The sequence below is a fragment of the Aptenodytes forsteri genome, unplaced genomic scaffold, assembly GCF_000699145.1.
Source record: "Aptenodytes forsteri isolate BGI_AS27 unplaced genomic scaffold, ASM69914v1 Scaffold172, whole genome shotgun sequence".
NCBI classification, from domain to species: domain Eukaryota; kingdom Metazoa; phylum Chordata; class Aves; order Sphenisciformes; family Spheniscidae; genus Aptenodytes; species Aptenodytes forsteri.
In genome coordinates, this window is record NW_008795018.1 from 13,794,921 (window position 1) to 13,811,647 (window position 16,727).

The window sequence follows — 16,727 nt, forward strand, 5'->3', positions numbered from 1 at the left end:
AACAATTTAATAGCATGGATGTTGCCTCAAACCCCTGCCATAATCCTGTTTGATTTACTAATACCAAAGTAGCCACACCACCTCCTTTCTATTTCACACTATTAGGTGCTCGCTTTTATTATGTGGGAAAGGATATGAAAGGAGGAGAGGACAGACAGCTTGAGGCACAGCAATTACATAGCTGCTTAAGAACAGGAAAGTACCAAAAAATTTTATGCTAAATTTTTTCTCAAGTCTTCCTTGTTTCTTTTTAAATTGAGAACACAACTTTGAAAGCTTTGATCATACCAGTAATGCAGCCAAAACTGGGAAAGCAGCAATAAAGATCATAAAGCAAAAGTATGTCTTGTATGGTATTTACTTCAACAGGGGTCCTCTCTGGTGACCACACATGATCATTTAGACAATGTGTATTCATCTATTTGCTTCCATAGCACAAAAATTACACTTTTTCTTATTAGATAACTATTAAATACTAGCAAGCACTAACTAAAAGTACATTTTTGTGTTTAGATCTTAAAAAATGGCAAATTGGAGTCATATCTCATAGGATTAATTCAGAATGCTGATCAACAGTTTAGGTAGGTAAAAAAGCTACATCAAGATTCATAAGAAGCGGTTGTAGAAGTTTTGTACTACCAGAGTTCCTTCTGGAGAGACCACTGCAAGGGAGTTAAATGCAGATTCAGAGAGTTATATTGCATGTTGAAATGTGTGCACTCCCTTGGTTTAACTACATTGTAAAAACACTCGTTTAAATGGCTTTTTTCTAGGGAATATACATGCTATGAATACATAGATAATGTCTGTTAAAAAAAAGGTATTTTTGTTCTTTGACTTGACATGCAGGGATTTCATTATCTAAGGTCTTTTAATCCTAATGGAAACTCAGTTTACATACAGACTCAGCTGTGATTTTTTAAAAAATATTTTTAGCATGTCAAGGTAGATTTTTCTGAATGGTTCCATGAACGTTGTCTGAGCAACCGCTACTGTTTTGTTGTTGGGTTTTTTTTCAGTTGGACGGATGGAAGCCCCGTGCACTATGCAGCTTGGGCACAGGGTGAGCCCAACTTTGCAGATGCTCAAGAAAATTGTGTGGTCTTAAATAAAAAGGATGGTGAGTTACACAACTTTTTTAAAAAAGTATTTTTATGGGTATTGCTCCTTTCCTGTTTGTTAAAAATATCTTGCCAACATTAGTCCATTTTTTCCCAGCAATTTGGGAAAATATGCACAATCAAGTATAGTCATTATATCTGAGGTTTCTTCAGGGGCAATATTAGCCATAAAAGTGGAATATAAGAAATTGATTTTAATGGGGAATGCAGGGACAATTTGATCACTGATTTTTCAGCTGCACAAACAATATGTTCTATTCAAATCAACAGCAAATTAGTCCTTCAAAGAAATAATTAGAGAATAGTTAGCGAAGGAATAGAACATATATAGAGTTTCACATTTTATAGTGTTTTCACTGATAAAGCATTACTTTACACTTGCATGTTTCAGTGCAACAAAGCTGTTTGGGTGGGTTCTACTCAGAGGTCATGGAGTTGCCGTATCAGCCATCTCATATGGCCACTACTCCCACAGTCACAGCAGGAGCCAAGTCCTCCTGTAAGCAGTGATGATGGGAGGTAGAGTTGAGCTGAAGCATGTTATCTCACATTCCCAGGCAGATTGCTTTTGAACCTACAAGCACAGAAGCCAGTTCACTTTCCCACAAATTTCAATCTTATTCAGTGTCTTATTATCTATATTTAAATTGATTTCAGGCTTGTGGAATGATGTCAGCTGTGGTTTTTCAAATGGCTATATCTGTGAGAGGCACAGAAGTTTTATAAACGCAACACTTCCTTCAGCAGTGCCTTCACCTCCTGGAGGATGTCCTGAAGATTGGCTTTTATTTAAAAATCAGGTATGATAATATCCATCTAAGCACAATTATATTAGTCCTTGGGAAGGTACTTAAAGATATACAAGAGGCCTTTTGTCTCTCAGATATCTTTTGACAGTGATTATCCAAAGTTGCATTAAAAATTGAACCAGTTGCCTAATTCCTGCAAAATGGTGGGTTTACAGATTTTTAATTGTTTTCCTGAGAAGTGGTCATCTGAGATACATTGGAAAAACTGCTACATTGTATATACTTTCAAAAAAATTGAGCTGAATTCAACTGAAAGCACCAACTATAGCGTAAAATCAGTCATTTGAGCTGGAATGAATCAGAAATAAGGCCAAATTTTTCCAAACAGGCTTCAGTGTAATGCTTGCCTCTTCCCAAAAGGGACAAACTTGCTGTGCTTATTAAGTGAGGGTTCTATTTTCTAATATATACAATACTGTTATGAAAGCACCTATGGATACTCACACCAGTGGAGTTTATGCCAGTACACTTTTTTTGCATTTTTGTTACGGTCGTCAGAGTTGTTATTTTCCACAAACTATGCAAGATAATTCTCTGATGGTGCTACTGGCGTGCCACAGAGCAGAGGGTGAGCTGTAAACATGGAGAGGGCACACTAGGCACACTCATAATTACCTAAACCATTTCAGGGTGAATGTGTATTGGTAATGTGATGACTACGCACTTTTTAAGAAATCACGAGTCATATACTTCCACTAATAAAAGAGCTGTGAAAAGAAAAAGGCTGAATACACACATGAGAGCAGGCTGACCGTAGGCTCTAGGTCAAAAATGTTTTTCAGAAAGTTCAGGTGATTCTACATGAAACCCTGGGCTGGGCTTTTCTTATAGAGTCAGCACTTCTTTGTCTTTTACTAATGATGGAGTATGGCTTCTCAAAATCTCTGAGTTAGTTAACACATTAGATTCTCATCAGACTCCTACCATGGTTTATAAATGGTTGTTTGAGTTTTGTTGGGACTTTCTCAGTCCCTCACAGAAAGACACAGAGTAAATTTAAAATTTATGAATGGTTTGGACTTGGTTCCAGATCCAAGTCCCTGTTAACTTTGGAAAATTATTTTGTGGGTCTGAGTTGGGCTAATTTCTACTTAAACTAGTGTATTTCAAACCTAAATTCCTTTTGCTGTCACTCACTAACAGTCTATATTCACTTTTCCCTAGTGTTACAAATTTTTTGGCTCTTCCTATGAATACTGGCATACTGCAAGAAGAACTTGTATGAGCCTTGGAGGAAACCTGGCGAGCATACATAACGAACAAGTACAAGGTATAGTGCAACAGCTCTTTACGTAATAGGTAGCATTTACTCTGTGTACAGTGGTCATTTCCTGCAAAGAAGAACATGGCAAAAAAAGACAGTATGTAAATGTATGTATTTTATAATAGGTATACACAACATAGGTTATACGGCCATGGCATAAAACGTTTTTTCAAGAACTGGAACCATCTGTATAGGGCATGCTAGTAATGCTAAGGGTTGCTTCCTCCTGTTCCATGTAAACTGCTTTACATTATTTATAGGGTATGAATTAGCATAAAATAACAAATCCAGACCTGGCATTTGTAGTTTTAAACACAGAGAAAGAAAAGGAATCCATGGTCTGTTTCTGCCGGAAATAGGAAGGGATATATTACTATATCTCTCTGAAATGACTGCCTAAACTCTGCAACTTAGTTCAGCAGTAGAATGTCAGAGGAAGGCACATTTTCACCTTGACTATATTTCCGGGCTTCCATTTGCAGCTGTATACAGCTACACATTTCCATCAGTCAATCAGCTCATCCTGAGTGTTGAAATAAGTGAAGTTATTAGATAACATGGTGGTCAGGCAGGTTTTTTGTATCTTTCCTCTTTCCAACCTTGCTTCATAGTTCCAAATACTTTAATTCTTTGAGACTTTTCACAGGCAAAGGCTTGGCATAACCTTGAAATAATAAACTTGGGTAAATTTCTGATCAAGTGCTAATTAAAATTTATTTACAAGACTTTAACAAACAAAATACTTAAGGATTTGTTTATGAGCTGATGTCTTGACTGATGACATGACATGTTCATCTTCTTTTCTATTGTCTTTTTTCCCAGCTTTTCTCACTTACCATTTGAAGGATGTTTCAAATGATCCCTGGATTGGTTTGAATGATATACTCAGCGAACTCAACTTTGTCTGGACTGATGGAAGCGCTGTCTCCTATACAAACTGGGCTCCAGATTCCCCAAAACTTGTAGAACCCATGTTGTTTCCCAGTCTACATCCAGAAGATGGCCACAATCTGCAACAGGTAAATACCGCTTAGCATTTACCATCAAGTTAAATCTGAGGAGCAATAACACTTCAAGTAAACAGCTCACTTTGCTACAAACATTGCCTCAGCCTTCTCCCCAAGTTGTTCACCTATCTTTACACTGGGATTAGCGACAAAAAGTTTCAATGTTTGAGTATTCTAGTTATCTCAGAGCACAAAATGGCATTGCTGCAATTTTGCCAAAGAATTTGGCAAAATTGCAGCAATGGACAGATTGAATAAAGATTGGATAGATTGAATAAAGTTTTCTTTTTCACAGTAATTTGCTGTTCATTTTGGAGAAAATGTAAATGCAACATTAGAATTTTAGAAGTTAACACACATTGGAAATATTTTCACGTTTGACAAGTTAACTCATGTTTGCAAAGGAAGGAGGAGAGGATGCAAGAGGAAAGAGTTCAACTTTTTTCTACTTCTTCCCTATTTAAAATTGTAATTGAATTGCTAAGGGCCATAGATGTCAACTACTTTCTAAACCAATCAAACCCTCTCCACTGCTAGCACTGAAATTAAACCTCAGAATGCTGTAAATAAAATAGCATTCTACATATTCAGACCAATATAGACTGATTTGCACACCCATATTGCCTTTCTTCCATTTATTTCCATATCTTGCTTTCAGAACTTGTCCTTCACACTATGTCATTCCACTCACTGTCCATCCTCCCTTCATTTTTTGTATCCACACCTCTAGAGAACCCAGAAATCATACCTCTAGACAACCAGCTTAATCTGCACCTCAGCCAATTCATTCTGCTCTTGCCCATCTAACCATTGGCCAAGGCATGCAGGAAGACATATAGGATACAGCACAATACATAGCTCTACTTTACCGCAGCTCTAATAACGCTCCTGAGAAATATCAAGCGGGGGAAAAAAAAAAGACTGTGCAAAAGTACATTCTACTTTTCTCCTTCACCTTCAAGATGCTAACAGCTATCTCCTCCAGGGGATCCTTTTCATAGGAGTGAAATAACGTCAAAAAGTTACCCAAGCTTAAGAAACTAGAGTCAAGAGCCACTAAAACAGGTGTTCCTAAAATTTCTGTATGGCAGCTTAGTAGGCTGTTGCAGGTTGCAATAAACTTGAAGTTCCAGTTTCTTAAGCACTCAGCACCTGATCTGGTGTAGCCGAAAGAGAAATTCTAAGAGCTAGAGCTGATGATAACTCTGTCAAGGACCATCGTTTAGATGATTCTGTCAAGAATAGCCACTATTTAAAGTTGGCTTTGCAAGCCAAATACCAAGCATGACCTCTATTTATTTTTATTTCATTCTTATTCAAAAAACTTACTGATAGTTGCTCATTAGTTGAGACAGAAGGTGTGACAGAAAGTTCTTGAAAATAATAGTGCCTTTCAAGTACATCTCCTTGAAAATAACCAAATGAACAAGCAGGCTGAGCTGAAGATTACAAAGATTTACAAGACAGTACCAAGGTGGAGCTGGCCACCACAGAGGAGGCCAGAAAGGACAGAAAAGGACAAAAGGAAGGTTTCTAGAGTTGTGATACAAACTCTACAATATCAGAATTCAAAGAAAAAAGGAGTGAAACTACCCAGGGGATTATAGTACTTTGTTTTAGAACTTCTAATATCAATGTGCTCATATTCTTTCCCTTACTCCAACAGTTTGATTGTGTTTCTCTGAAGAGAGGTCATGCTGATGACACAGGAAAATGGAACAATGAGGAGTGTTATAAATCCACAGGGTATATATGCCAGAAGAATAGTGGTGAGTTCTGTATTGCTAATCTTGAAATTTATAACACAAGGATTAAAATCACTTTTCTTGTTTAACATGCTTTAGATCAGCTATCTTTTTTTTTGTTTAGGTAAAGGACCAGTAAAACCTAAGGGCCCATCTTACATCCCCGTGTTATTTAGCAATGTTTTGGAGAAGGGAATGATAAATAAAATATCAGAATTTAGGAAAGCAAAATTATTTTATTTTTAAAAGGGTAATTAAATAGCTAAAAACCACAAACATTTTAATTACAGAAGTTCATAATGATCTATAGATTATCGTAGCTGGTAAGTTTTACGTTTATCCAAATAAACCTGATAGTCACAAAGCTGCTAAGCCGCAAAGAGTATTTTGAAAACACACAGGGCAGGTGTGTTATTTTTGACTGATGAGGTGAATTTACCTCTGCAATATAAGGTACTGTGAATTTACTGATTCAAAATTCTCAGAAGCTGAAAATGTATTTCTTTTATCCAGAAAGTTCACTGTTGTTTTGAAGTTATCTGTTACTTATAAACAACTAATGAGGTATTCCATTCCATTAGCAATTTTCTACCAGGTCTGTAAATAATGAAGATATCATTCAGTCACTCAAGTCAAATATGTGGTCTCCAGATTTAACTGTTATTGGGGAGGTTTTTTTCCTTATTCCTACAGATCCTGAACTCTTTAAGTCATCAGCAACAGTGCTGGACTTCGCTTTTGACCATGCTGGTGGCATTAGCTATTCTGTCACCTGTTCCAAAATGAATTGGGAGGAAGCACAGAAAAACTGCAACAACAATGCCTCAGAACTTGCCAGCATTTTAGACCCATATAGCCAGGCACTGTTGTTCTTACTTGCACAGGAATACGGAGAGCCTCTGTGGATTGGTCTTAACAGCAACGCGGTAAGAACACATACATTACATACAGGTAGTCAAGCTGACACTGAACCTGATCTTACATTATGCTCTCACCTTGTAACCTACAGGAATTTCTGCCAGTGTAGTGCTGAAAACAGCATGTTACATCAGTACAGTACCCATTTACACTGGAGTTCTTCAAATAAGACTCATACAGTGGAGATCTTAATGAACTCTTACATGATTTAGCACAAGGAAATGCTCCCGTAAACCAGTATGTAACAATGCTGTGTGTTGTTTGGAGTCATTTAAAGGGTCTCGAATATAAATTGTAAAATCTCCCACATTTTGAGTTTATTTTAATCTAAAAGATATTCCAGGAACAACATGCATCCTGCCCTCCTGCCATGTGTTTATGTACCTCAGTGATCAGTGACATGGTATCTCAGGTCGCACATCTGAGACCTGCAAAGGAATGGTTTTTACGTGTATGTTTATGCTCACACATTCTACTAGAGTAGTCTCATTTATGGTAGCAGCAGCAAAATACAGTTGTGGACAGAAACAGGGGTAAAAATTAGTTAAAGGAATCTGGAGGCTATATGATATGGTACATATTGACCAATGGTTGTATTTTTTCATTTGAAAATGCAATTGGTGTAATTGCTCCCATTAAGAAGTTAGAATATTATGGAAAAAAAAATCCTTTCTGTTTGTGAGATGTCTACATCAGCTGTATGACAGGGGAGGGTGAACATTTGGATGGTAGGTGTGTTTTGACATGCTACACTCTTCCCCATGAATCACAGTCACGGTAACTACAACAAAAGCGACGGCGATCAGCGCTGCTTATTAAGAACACTCCCACCCACACTCCCACTTTCCATGCAGACCTTTGGGTGGTCGTACCAACATGATGTCTTCCCTGACTCCCAGTTTTATGCCTTCTCTCATGCCCCCTTTCTTTTTTCTCTTCCATTTTCCAATGCTTGAAAAATGCTCTGAATTAATGTTAGATACTTTTTGGAGGGCAGGAAAAAAAAAATCATTCTGCATTCACATTTGTGGATAACAGACACTGTACATTTTGTTGCAGTTAGCATTTACAAGCACAAAAAGGGGGCATTAGATTCCATGTGATTCCATACTGGTTACATGAGAGTCTTCTTGAGGATCCTGTGTAGTAGCTATGTCATTCTCAGCAACCTTGAAATTACCATATAGATTTTGCTTCCAGACCAATGGCAAGTATCAATGGATTGACAGATGGAGATTAGTTTACAGCAAGTGGTCCAGTGGGGAACCAAAACAGACATTAGCATGTGTCTACGTAGACACTGATGGTGCCTGGAAGACAGCTTCTTGCAAGAAAAAACTCTTTTCTGTCTGTAAAAAATCAGATGGTAAGCAATTGAATATAAGTGCTTTAATTAGAGGGTGTGTAGATTTATCAATGGTGCTAAATATAATAAGCCACTGGAAAAATACTTGTTTTATACACTAGTATACAGGAAGACATGAGTAGCTAACTAACTAGCTCTAAATATTGACATGAATTATTCCCAGAAGTAAATAAATTCATAATAATAATCACCAAAAGCCTAAAAACCAAAGGATTGAATACTCATTAATTTCTTAACTATTCGTTCTAATAGGAAAAGTCATTCACTTGCTATGAGATCTGTTTTGATTAGGCATCAGATGAACTTCTGTATCCAGTTTGGGGCACCAAAGTTTGAAAAGGCTCTCAGTCAACTAGGGCTTTCGGATGACCAGGAAACAAGAATTAAAAGGAAAGATTATAATTGGAGTTGGACAAAAGACTAAGAAACAAAAGACTAAGAGAAACCAGATTATCAATTTTAAATATTAAAAATGAGCCCTAAGGAATGGAATTAAATTCTTCCTCATGTCTGATATGAGTTGGAAAGGAGTAACAGACTTAAATACGGCAAGGAAAACCTTCTACTTTATCAGTACAGAAGCCTTCAATAAATACTTCAGACAGATCAGGGAATCTCCATCACTACAGGTTGCTAAGAACAGACAGGACAAACATCTGTTAGAAATGATAATCATCAACTTCATGTCACCTGTGAGCACAAGGATGAAGTAAATAACCCCTTTAGGAGCCTTCCAAGCACAAACGTCTATAATTTCTGTGGAAATAAGTATAAATATGATTTCACAATTTAGCTATATTCTTGTTTTTGTCAACATTATGGAAAATCTTGAATCATGAGAAAATTTAAAATTGCATGCTAAATTACATTCTAAGATGTTATGATTTGACAAAAATCCTGAGATTTGATATATAATGTCTCTTTCACTTTAATAATCTGGAAAACTAATTTGAGAGCTGACTGTTCCTTAATAGGGAATGAAATAGACTGTAGAATTCTCACAGGAAGAAAATGTAATTTGGCAGAACATTTAATTTTCATTCCATCTGCACTCATCTTCTCATCCAAAATCCTCCTATCCTATCAATCACGATAGAATTTATTCAGGATGCAGTTTAATAAAAAATCCTACAAGCCATGTTTAGTTATACCAACACTTTCATTCACAATCACAGTTTCTGCTATAAGGTTTTGATCCTGTCAAAAATGAGACTGAAGTGTCAGAAGACATTTTAAAAACAGTAGTTTTAACTGATTAGGCAGATATTTATAACCGAAAACCACCTGGATATTTTATTGACTGAAGTAATTACAAAAATCATCATTAGACAGAATCTATACTTCTTATAGGCTAGTGTATCTTCCTAATCACCTTGATAAATAAATATGAAGCAAAATATGCTCTCAAACACAAAATCAAAGCCACATCCAAGCTCTTTTTAGAACATGCTTCATTTCTTCTATGATGACAAACCTAATATAGTCTGTTTAGTTTTGTCTTACTAGCATAATGGGAAAAACAAATTTTATAAAATAACTAAATTCCAACTACCTGATTTCTTATCAGTAATGGCCCCTACTGAGCCCCCGCAACTTCCTGGAAAATGCCCTGAATCAAGAGGACACAAATCTTGGATACCTTTCCACGGTCACTGCTATTACTTTGAGGCCTCCAGGAAAAAAAGCTGGTCTCAAGCTCATCAGGAATGTGCCCGACTAGGTGAGTGTTTTGATTTAGAAAGACTGAAGTTGTAATTAAACACATAAAATAATGGGTGATATTGCTAAGCAAATCTTAAATTACTTTAAAACTTCATACTTAATGCTTTTTAGCTTGCTTTTCTGAGCATGCTTTTTCACAATAAAACTCAACATTGTCAAAGACAGAGGCATCTGATATCTCAAATACCAGGTGAAATGTGAATATCTCAAAAATATGAAATTCCTACTAGTTTTATGGAAATCAGTAATTGGGTAGGGAGATGATAACCACTTTTAGAGTCCCAGTAAGGCACAGACTGCAGGGTTAGCTTTCCCTTCCCCAAACAAGAGGGAATCCACACACAGTGTAAACTAGGAGATATAAACTCATAGGAAAGTTGTCTTTGTTAGTTCCAGGGCACAGTTTATTAATTGGATCTCACTGGCTGGACAACAAACGAGATGGAGAGGTCATTTAGCTTTCATGAAGTAGTAAAACACACCCAGCCATGTAGCTCCTGCTCTGGAACAGCCCCCGTTGCTGTCTACAATCTGGAGAGAAGAGCTGCATGTGGATCAGGGAGAGGAAAAGACACTTTACTACACATTTCTGATTTCTCCTGACTGTTCACTGAGAATTGCTGTCATGCAGCATGCATTTCAGCATAAGAATAGGAAACATCCTATACATTAGCACTATATGTCTGAGTGATAGTCTTTTAATTGTAAGAGAGAATACAAGGATTTCTAGCAGCACTTCCTTGTATGTATGAAAACACTGACCTATGACTGAGTAAAGAGAAAAAGTAGCTTTGCAAAGGCATTTTACTTTTCAGCTGTGTGACAACAGAATTCCTGAAATGGTTCTGTAGAAAGATAAATCACATAATTACTAGAAAAAGTAAACATTAGACTAATAACCAGAATAAAAGGTTGCATTTGGACATTGGTCCATATTCTAAATTCCTACACTTTTGCCTACACGCTACTCATTGGCCAGGCCAGGAAGGTGGTCATTTCCTGATGACCCCAACGCAGCTTTGTGTATTTGTAATGCCAGGGCATATGGCAATTATAAATCAACTTCTGGACATCTTCTGGACCGCAACCTCCAGCTGCTTACACATCCTATCTACCCTTGCGGTACATAGGCATGGCCAAAAATGCTGCCCAGCCACCGGTGGGTAACAGAGCTGTAGTGGCAACATGCATGGTGCTGACTACATCATATGTACCACTTTCAGTCTACTTGCATTACATTCTGGGGTGTGGTTGGACCTGTCCAAAAAGTATTGCAGGAGAGCAATTTTTCTTCTCTAAAATACCAAAGGCTAAACAAAAATCCATGTCTTCATGCTGATTTGTACCCATACAGCTCACAGTCATGCTCAAAATACAATACAGCAATATAATAACCGTAATGAGACTAGTGAATATTACGTGCAAGAATCAGTGTCTTTTATATTTTTTTGCATAGCTTGTATGTGTTTATTGACTTAAGCTGTAAGAAAATGAGACATTGTGATGTGTTCATTAGTATTTTTTCAGCTGCTAATTTGGTATCAGTAGGAGACTATACTGAAGCAAACTTTCTGTCAGACACCATTAAGATACTCCATGGAAAATCGCCGAACTTTTGGATAGGGCTAAAGAAAAATGACAGAGGTAATATTTTCAATATTTAATCATACATTATCATATCATACAATATGATGATATGTTCTATTAAAAAGAAAGCAACTTTGTATACTTGAAAGTACACATATATAAAAAATATACAAAGTTTATTTCAAAGCATGCTTACATATGCTTAGAAATGTAACTGAAACATTTAACTACCTATTCGTGCTATAAATTTTTGGTTTCCCCATCACAGCTTATTTTATCTGTCTGAACCCCTGTATTTTATACATATATGCTCATTTTAAATATTAGGACAGTGGGTATGGACAGACAAATCTGCAATGGATTTTGTCAACTGGCAAATGGGAGAACCTTCAAACAAAAGGAATAAAGAGTGTGGAGAAGTATGTGCATGGTCCGGCTACTGGAACACGAACGTCTGTTCTTTCAAAAAAGGATATATCTGTAAAAAAACAAAAAGTAAGTAATATTTCTAATACATTAATAATGCCTGATAAAGTATTTTCATTGTATAACATAAAATTGTAAAACTTTATAGGTTTGTGTGCAAAACCAATAGGCTCTAATAGCAGGATTTGGCTGCCTAAATACTGAGGAGCCCCACATGGCTTCCGACTGCCTCCTCAGAAGGCTGCATCTCCTTAACTCCTGTAAAATTAACATCAGCCCCAAGCAGCCATCATGAATACATCAGACCCCTTTCATCTCCCTTAACTCCTGTAAAATTAACATCAGCCCCATGCAGCCATCATGAATACATCAGACCCCTATGTTTAGGCAAAAGAATGGTCAAAGACCACTCATTTTTAATAAAAAGCCAGTTTTCAGTAGAATTTTCCCTCAAATATCTCACAATCTAAGTTCAAAAGCAACGTTTTGTTTAATTTCAGCAGAATATACTCTCCAGAAAAAATAATCTTGTTCTGATGAGTGCGATGAAAACTCTGTCTTGTAGAAATGCTGGAATTGGTGATTCCTTTCATTACTGTCCTCTGAGCTGATGGATTTGAGCAATACGATAACACACGTTCTTGCGGCACTCTTTATCTACAGTGTGATAGAATCATGTTTAATAAAATGCTGGTACACCCCTGACAGCAAATTATAATCTGCAAGAAAACGCATGAGTTTGATTACCAACTGAGATTAAATGAAAGTGGTCCAGAACACGAACATTTTGTTTGGTTAAACTTCATATTTCTGTTCACCTTTCCCTTACCTGGTAAGTTTAGGAAGTGCAATTACCATAGGAACCACATTCACATGGAATGGTTGTCTCTGACAGAAGGCGCTAAACTCACAGAAGATCCTTTTCAGCTCAAGTAAAATGCTCATGACATATTTCTAACACTCGAGACATTCAGGAAATTTTTCCTGTTTCAGAAAACACCTTAAAAGTATTAAAGATCCTGTAGGCAGTTTCTTAGAAATGAACATATTTGAAAACACTTTTAGATGTAACAGAAATCTGGCTCTAATCTCATGTCTTGTTGGGTATCTTGACTGAGGAGGTCAGATGCTCTTGGAATGAAAGAGCAGAGCATTCTACTAGAGATTCACACATGTTTAGCTCCATCTCTTCAGGAGAGCAGTTGTTATCAGCAGGTGGATTTAGGGAGAACTGTCAGGAGCATCTGGACTTAGGAACTTTAAAATGCCTCATTTTTTTTTAAATCACTCAGAAACAACATTTTTTTTTTCTTCTGAAAGCTCCTGAAAACACAGAGATGTCACCAGAAAATACAGGTAAGCATACTTCCTTTTAAGTGGAATTATAAGGAGGTGCTCAAATACAATAAGAATATAATTATATAGTTTCTAGGTATTTCTAGAGTTTTTAAAAATAAAAAGTCCATAAAATTCATCTGTATCTAGTTAGAGGAAATAGAGGTAAATCTGAAGTAAACTGCTTTTTGATCAGATTTAATTATATTTTATTTGGTTTTGTTAGTAAAAAAACCCAAACCACTTGTTGAACTGAAAATCTACACACATATTGCATTTGTCTGACTTTTAGTTGAAGAAATACCATCTATTACTGGATTCTGAAATCTCTTAAGATCAAAGGTGTTGATTCCATTTCATCCATTTACAGAAGGGAAAATGGAGAAAGTACTTTCCACCAGCATCATTTGGCTGTTCGTTCTTCTAGCCTTTTCTATACTTGGAGCTGGAAGTATAGTTTATTTCTACTTGAGGAAGAAAAGACAAAACCAGCTACATATTTCAACCAGAATGAGTGGACCAGAAGCAACTGTGGATATCCAAGAAAAAGATGGACATACCGACATGTAGTCTGACAAAATACCCATATATTCCAACTAACAAAAAACAGTCTATGAATCCATGAAATCTTACGCCAGCTTTGCATTTTCCTACCCAGATAATAGTCTTCTCTCTTCACAAATATGACGTTCATGGATTTATATAAATACACACACACACATACTCCCTCCAAAATTCCCTCCAAAGTGTTAGAGAGTTTCTGTTTTTTTGTTTAGTTTGGGGAGTACACAAACATCTTTCACATAAATGATCATGGCTGAAAAGTTGGCTACAGAGGTGCTAGGGGGAAACTCTGACAGATATTTACTATGTGAAATTGTTTTATTTAACTCAGTGTAGGGTCTAGTTTTTGCTCATACCTTTACATTACTTTTTCCTGCTGTATTGCTGCAGTGTTATCTAGACTATGACGGGAAACACTGCTCATTTCAGATTTTCATCTTCACAGTTTATGATACTATCTTTTCATTCATGTAAAACCTATTATAATACCTGCATCTGTGAATTAAATATTATTCCCTTACCAAAAAATAGTTGGAAAGATGGAAAAAAATTGAAAAGACTCCTTTATTCCTACTTCTAGTCTGAACTTTGGGAATAATTATGCCATTTCCTGCAGCCTTGCACTTTTATATTATTCTGTAAATATCAACATTTTTCTGCCAGGTTCAAATTAATAATAAAAATACAACAGTAGATGATCTTTCCACTGGGTTTTATTTCAGTAATGATGCTTTCAGAATGCAGAGATGCCCCTTTTTAACTCCAAGCATGTATAATAAATGGCTATCTTATACTGCATTATATAACTCTCCAGTTCAGATAAATAAAATCACTGATGTACTTTTTGAAAATAAATTCTTCCTTTTTTTGTTGTAGTTTCATTTGATAATGTACTGCCTAGATCCCCTTTTAGCTTTTCTTCAATTGTACACAACAGCAGTGTTTGCCTCAGGGGGCAGTTTATCATTCTGCGTATTTTAAGACATGCATCATCCCTCCTGAGTTATGAAAACACCTTTCTCCAAGCCACAGGAGGGCACCGGGTACTCACAGGCCTCAGTGAAGAAGTATACGAAGGAGCAGGGCTAGACCAGAGGAGCTTCTGTAACGGGAAACAGATTCTATCTTTGGCCCTTCTGTGAGAACTGTAGTTAGAATTTCTTACCCTCTCCCTATGCGTAAGGTCTCTGACTGACAAAAAGATAATGCCAAACTAAAGATCTCTTTTAAAGAGAAGAGAATATCTGGAATAAGTGGCACATGTGGAACAGGTTTCTGTACCAGGACATATATGCCTATGCCTGAGCAGCTTAAGAACACACTTGTATTACCTCTATTATTTACCTTTTTTCTAGATATCCAGTAAACAATAAAGGCTCCTAAGTAAAAATGTTATTGATAGCTACTTAGAATGGAAGTACCTCCTTCCTTTAGGAATACTTACTTCAGTTGTTTTATCAAGGGCTATCTTAAAACATGGGGCACCCCTGCTAACACGTTTCCTCCTGAGCTTTCAATTTTTTCCCCTGCACTTCTTTGCTGGATGGACACACATTATTCTACACCTTTGGCTAAGTTTGTAAAGAAGTTTCACCAATCACAGATATAGAAGGACGTCTAAAGATTGTATGGCTCTTCCCTTTCTGGTATGTCTGTATGACATTACTTAACCATGAGACCTAGTAAAAAAACCCAAAACCATCAAAAAAACCCCTACAGGTTATTTAAAACAGAGTTTAAAATTAAGTAAACAAAAAGTAAATTTTACAATTAATGTCCTTTGAACACTTTGTAAAGCCCAGAGATAAAAGCCCTTAGATAAAAAGAAATTCCTTGAATTACTATAATAAATCCTGTAATACCAACTTCTTTGATAAAGAAACAGTCACTGCTATTTTCAGGAGGAAATAGGAAATAGCTGAGAGAATTTTGCACACCACTGTGCATACAAGAAAAACACCACCTACTTCCCATGGAGATGACTGGAGATAGTCTGTATTTAAAGTACACCCAATTCTGTTTCCCTGAGCAGCAGCTGATGTGTGCAGTACTCTAGTGAACCCTTGAGAAGGTTAAGTCATGCCGAGCATCAGAAATGAGGGCTTTGCTGCATCTGTCTCCACCACTGATGCATATAGCTGAGGAAAAAAAACCTGAGCATAAAAGTCCTGTTCAGTCTCATACCAAGTGCTGCTGCTAAAGGTTCCCTCTCCTCTTCTTAGTAGACTGTGATAAAACCACTGTACCCACATTGGCTACATTCTGCTTATATTTCTTCCATCCATTTCCTATTGTCTTCATGATCTTAATACTAAGCTAGAATAGAAGACTAGTATTTTTGGTCATCAGACTGATAATCTCTGTTAACTAAGAATTTTTCAATTTTTAGTTCATCTAAATCTGGACAGAATTTATTTTTAATTTCTGTAAGCACCATTTCTGTTTACAGTGTCATAGCTTTAGTCATAGATAGATCTTCAGTATCACTTAATCACCATTACACATTAATGTAAAGGGGAGGGGAACCTCAATCCATCCCACTCCTACCAGTTTGATGCCAGGGCCAGCAATAGATGCCCAGAGCCTGGAGAAGGACCACAGGTCAGCAGGAGAGCACCTGAAGAGCAGCACAAAGGAACTCCAGACAGTAAGACAGCTTCATCGGGGGCCCAACTTAAATGCATCTATGCAAACACACGTGGCATGGGGAATAAACAAGAGGAGTTAGAGACATGTGTACGCCTGCAGGGCTACGACCTTATTGGCATCACAGAGATGTGGTGGGATGGCTCCTATGATTGGAGTGTTGGGATGGAGGGATACAGGCTCTTTAGGAAGGACAGGCAGGGGAGACGAGGAGGGG

At 36.9% G+C, this 16,727-nt stretch overlaps 1 protein-coding gene across 1 annotated transcript in view; it reads left to right on the forward strand.

The window, feature by feature from the left end:
* Nucleotides 1-14,015, forward strand: part of LOC103895957 (macrophage mannose receptor 1) — a 33,630-nt gene extending 19,615 nt beyond the window's left edge. Inside the window, exons 18-30 of the mRNA XM_009275708.2 lie at nucleotides 514-581; nucleotides 1,020-1,120; nucleotides 1,779-1,921; nucleotides 3,095-3,200; nucleotides 4,017-4,213; nucleotides 5,868-5,970; nucleotides 6,640-6,872; nucleotides 8,065-8,230; nucleotides 9,798-9,950; nucleotides 11,480-11,596; nucleotides 11,867-12,034; nucleotides 13,286-13,321; nucleotides 13,671-14,015. Of these exons, the coding sequence (XP_009273983.1) occupies nucleotides 514-581; nucleotides 1,020-1,120; nucleotides 1,779-1,921; nucleotides 3,095-3,200; nucleotides 4,017-4,213; nucleotides 5,868-5,970; nucleotides 6,640-6,872; nucleotides 8,065-8,230; nucleotides 9,798-9,950; nucleotides 11,480-11,596; nucleotides 11,867-12,034; nucleotides 13,286-13,321; nucleotides 13,671-13,870 (1,791 nt within the window). The 3' untranslated portion in view covers nucleotides 13,871-14,015. The remainder of the gene's footprint in view (nucleotides 1-513; nucleotides 582-1,019; nucleotides 1,121-1,778; nucleotides 1,922-3,094; nucleotides 3,201-4,016; nucleotides 4,214-5,867; nucleotides 5,971-6,639; nucleotides 6,873-8,064; nucleotides 8,231-9,797; nucleotides 9,951-11,479; nucleotides 11,597-11,866; nucleotides 12,035-13,285; nucleotides 13,322-13,670) is intronic.
* Nucleotides 14,016-16,727: the final 2,712 nt, after the last annotated feature.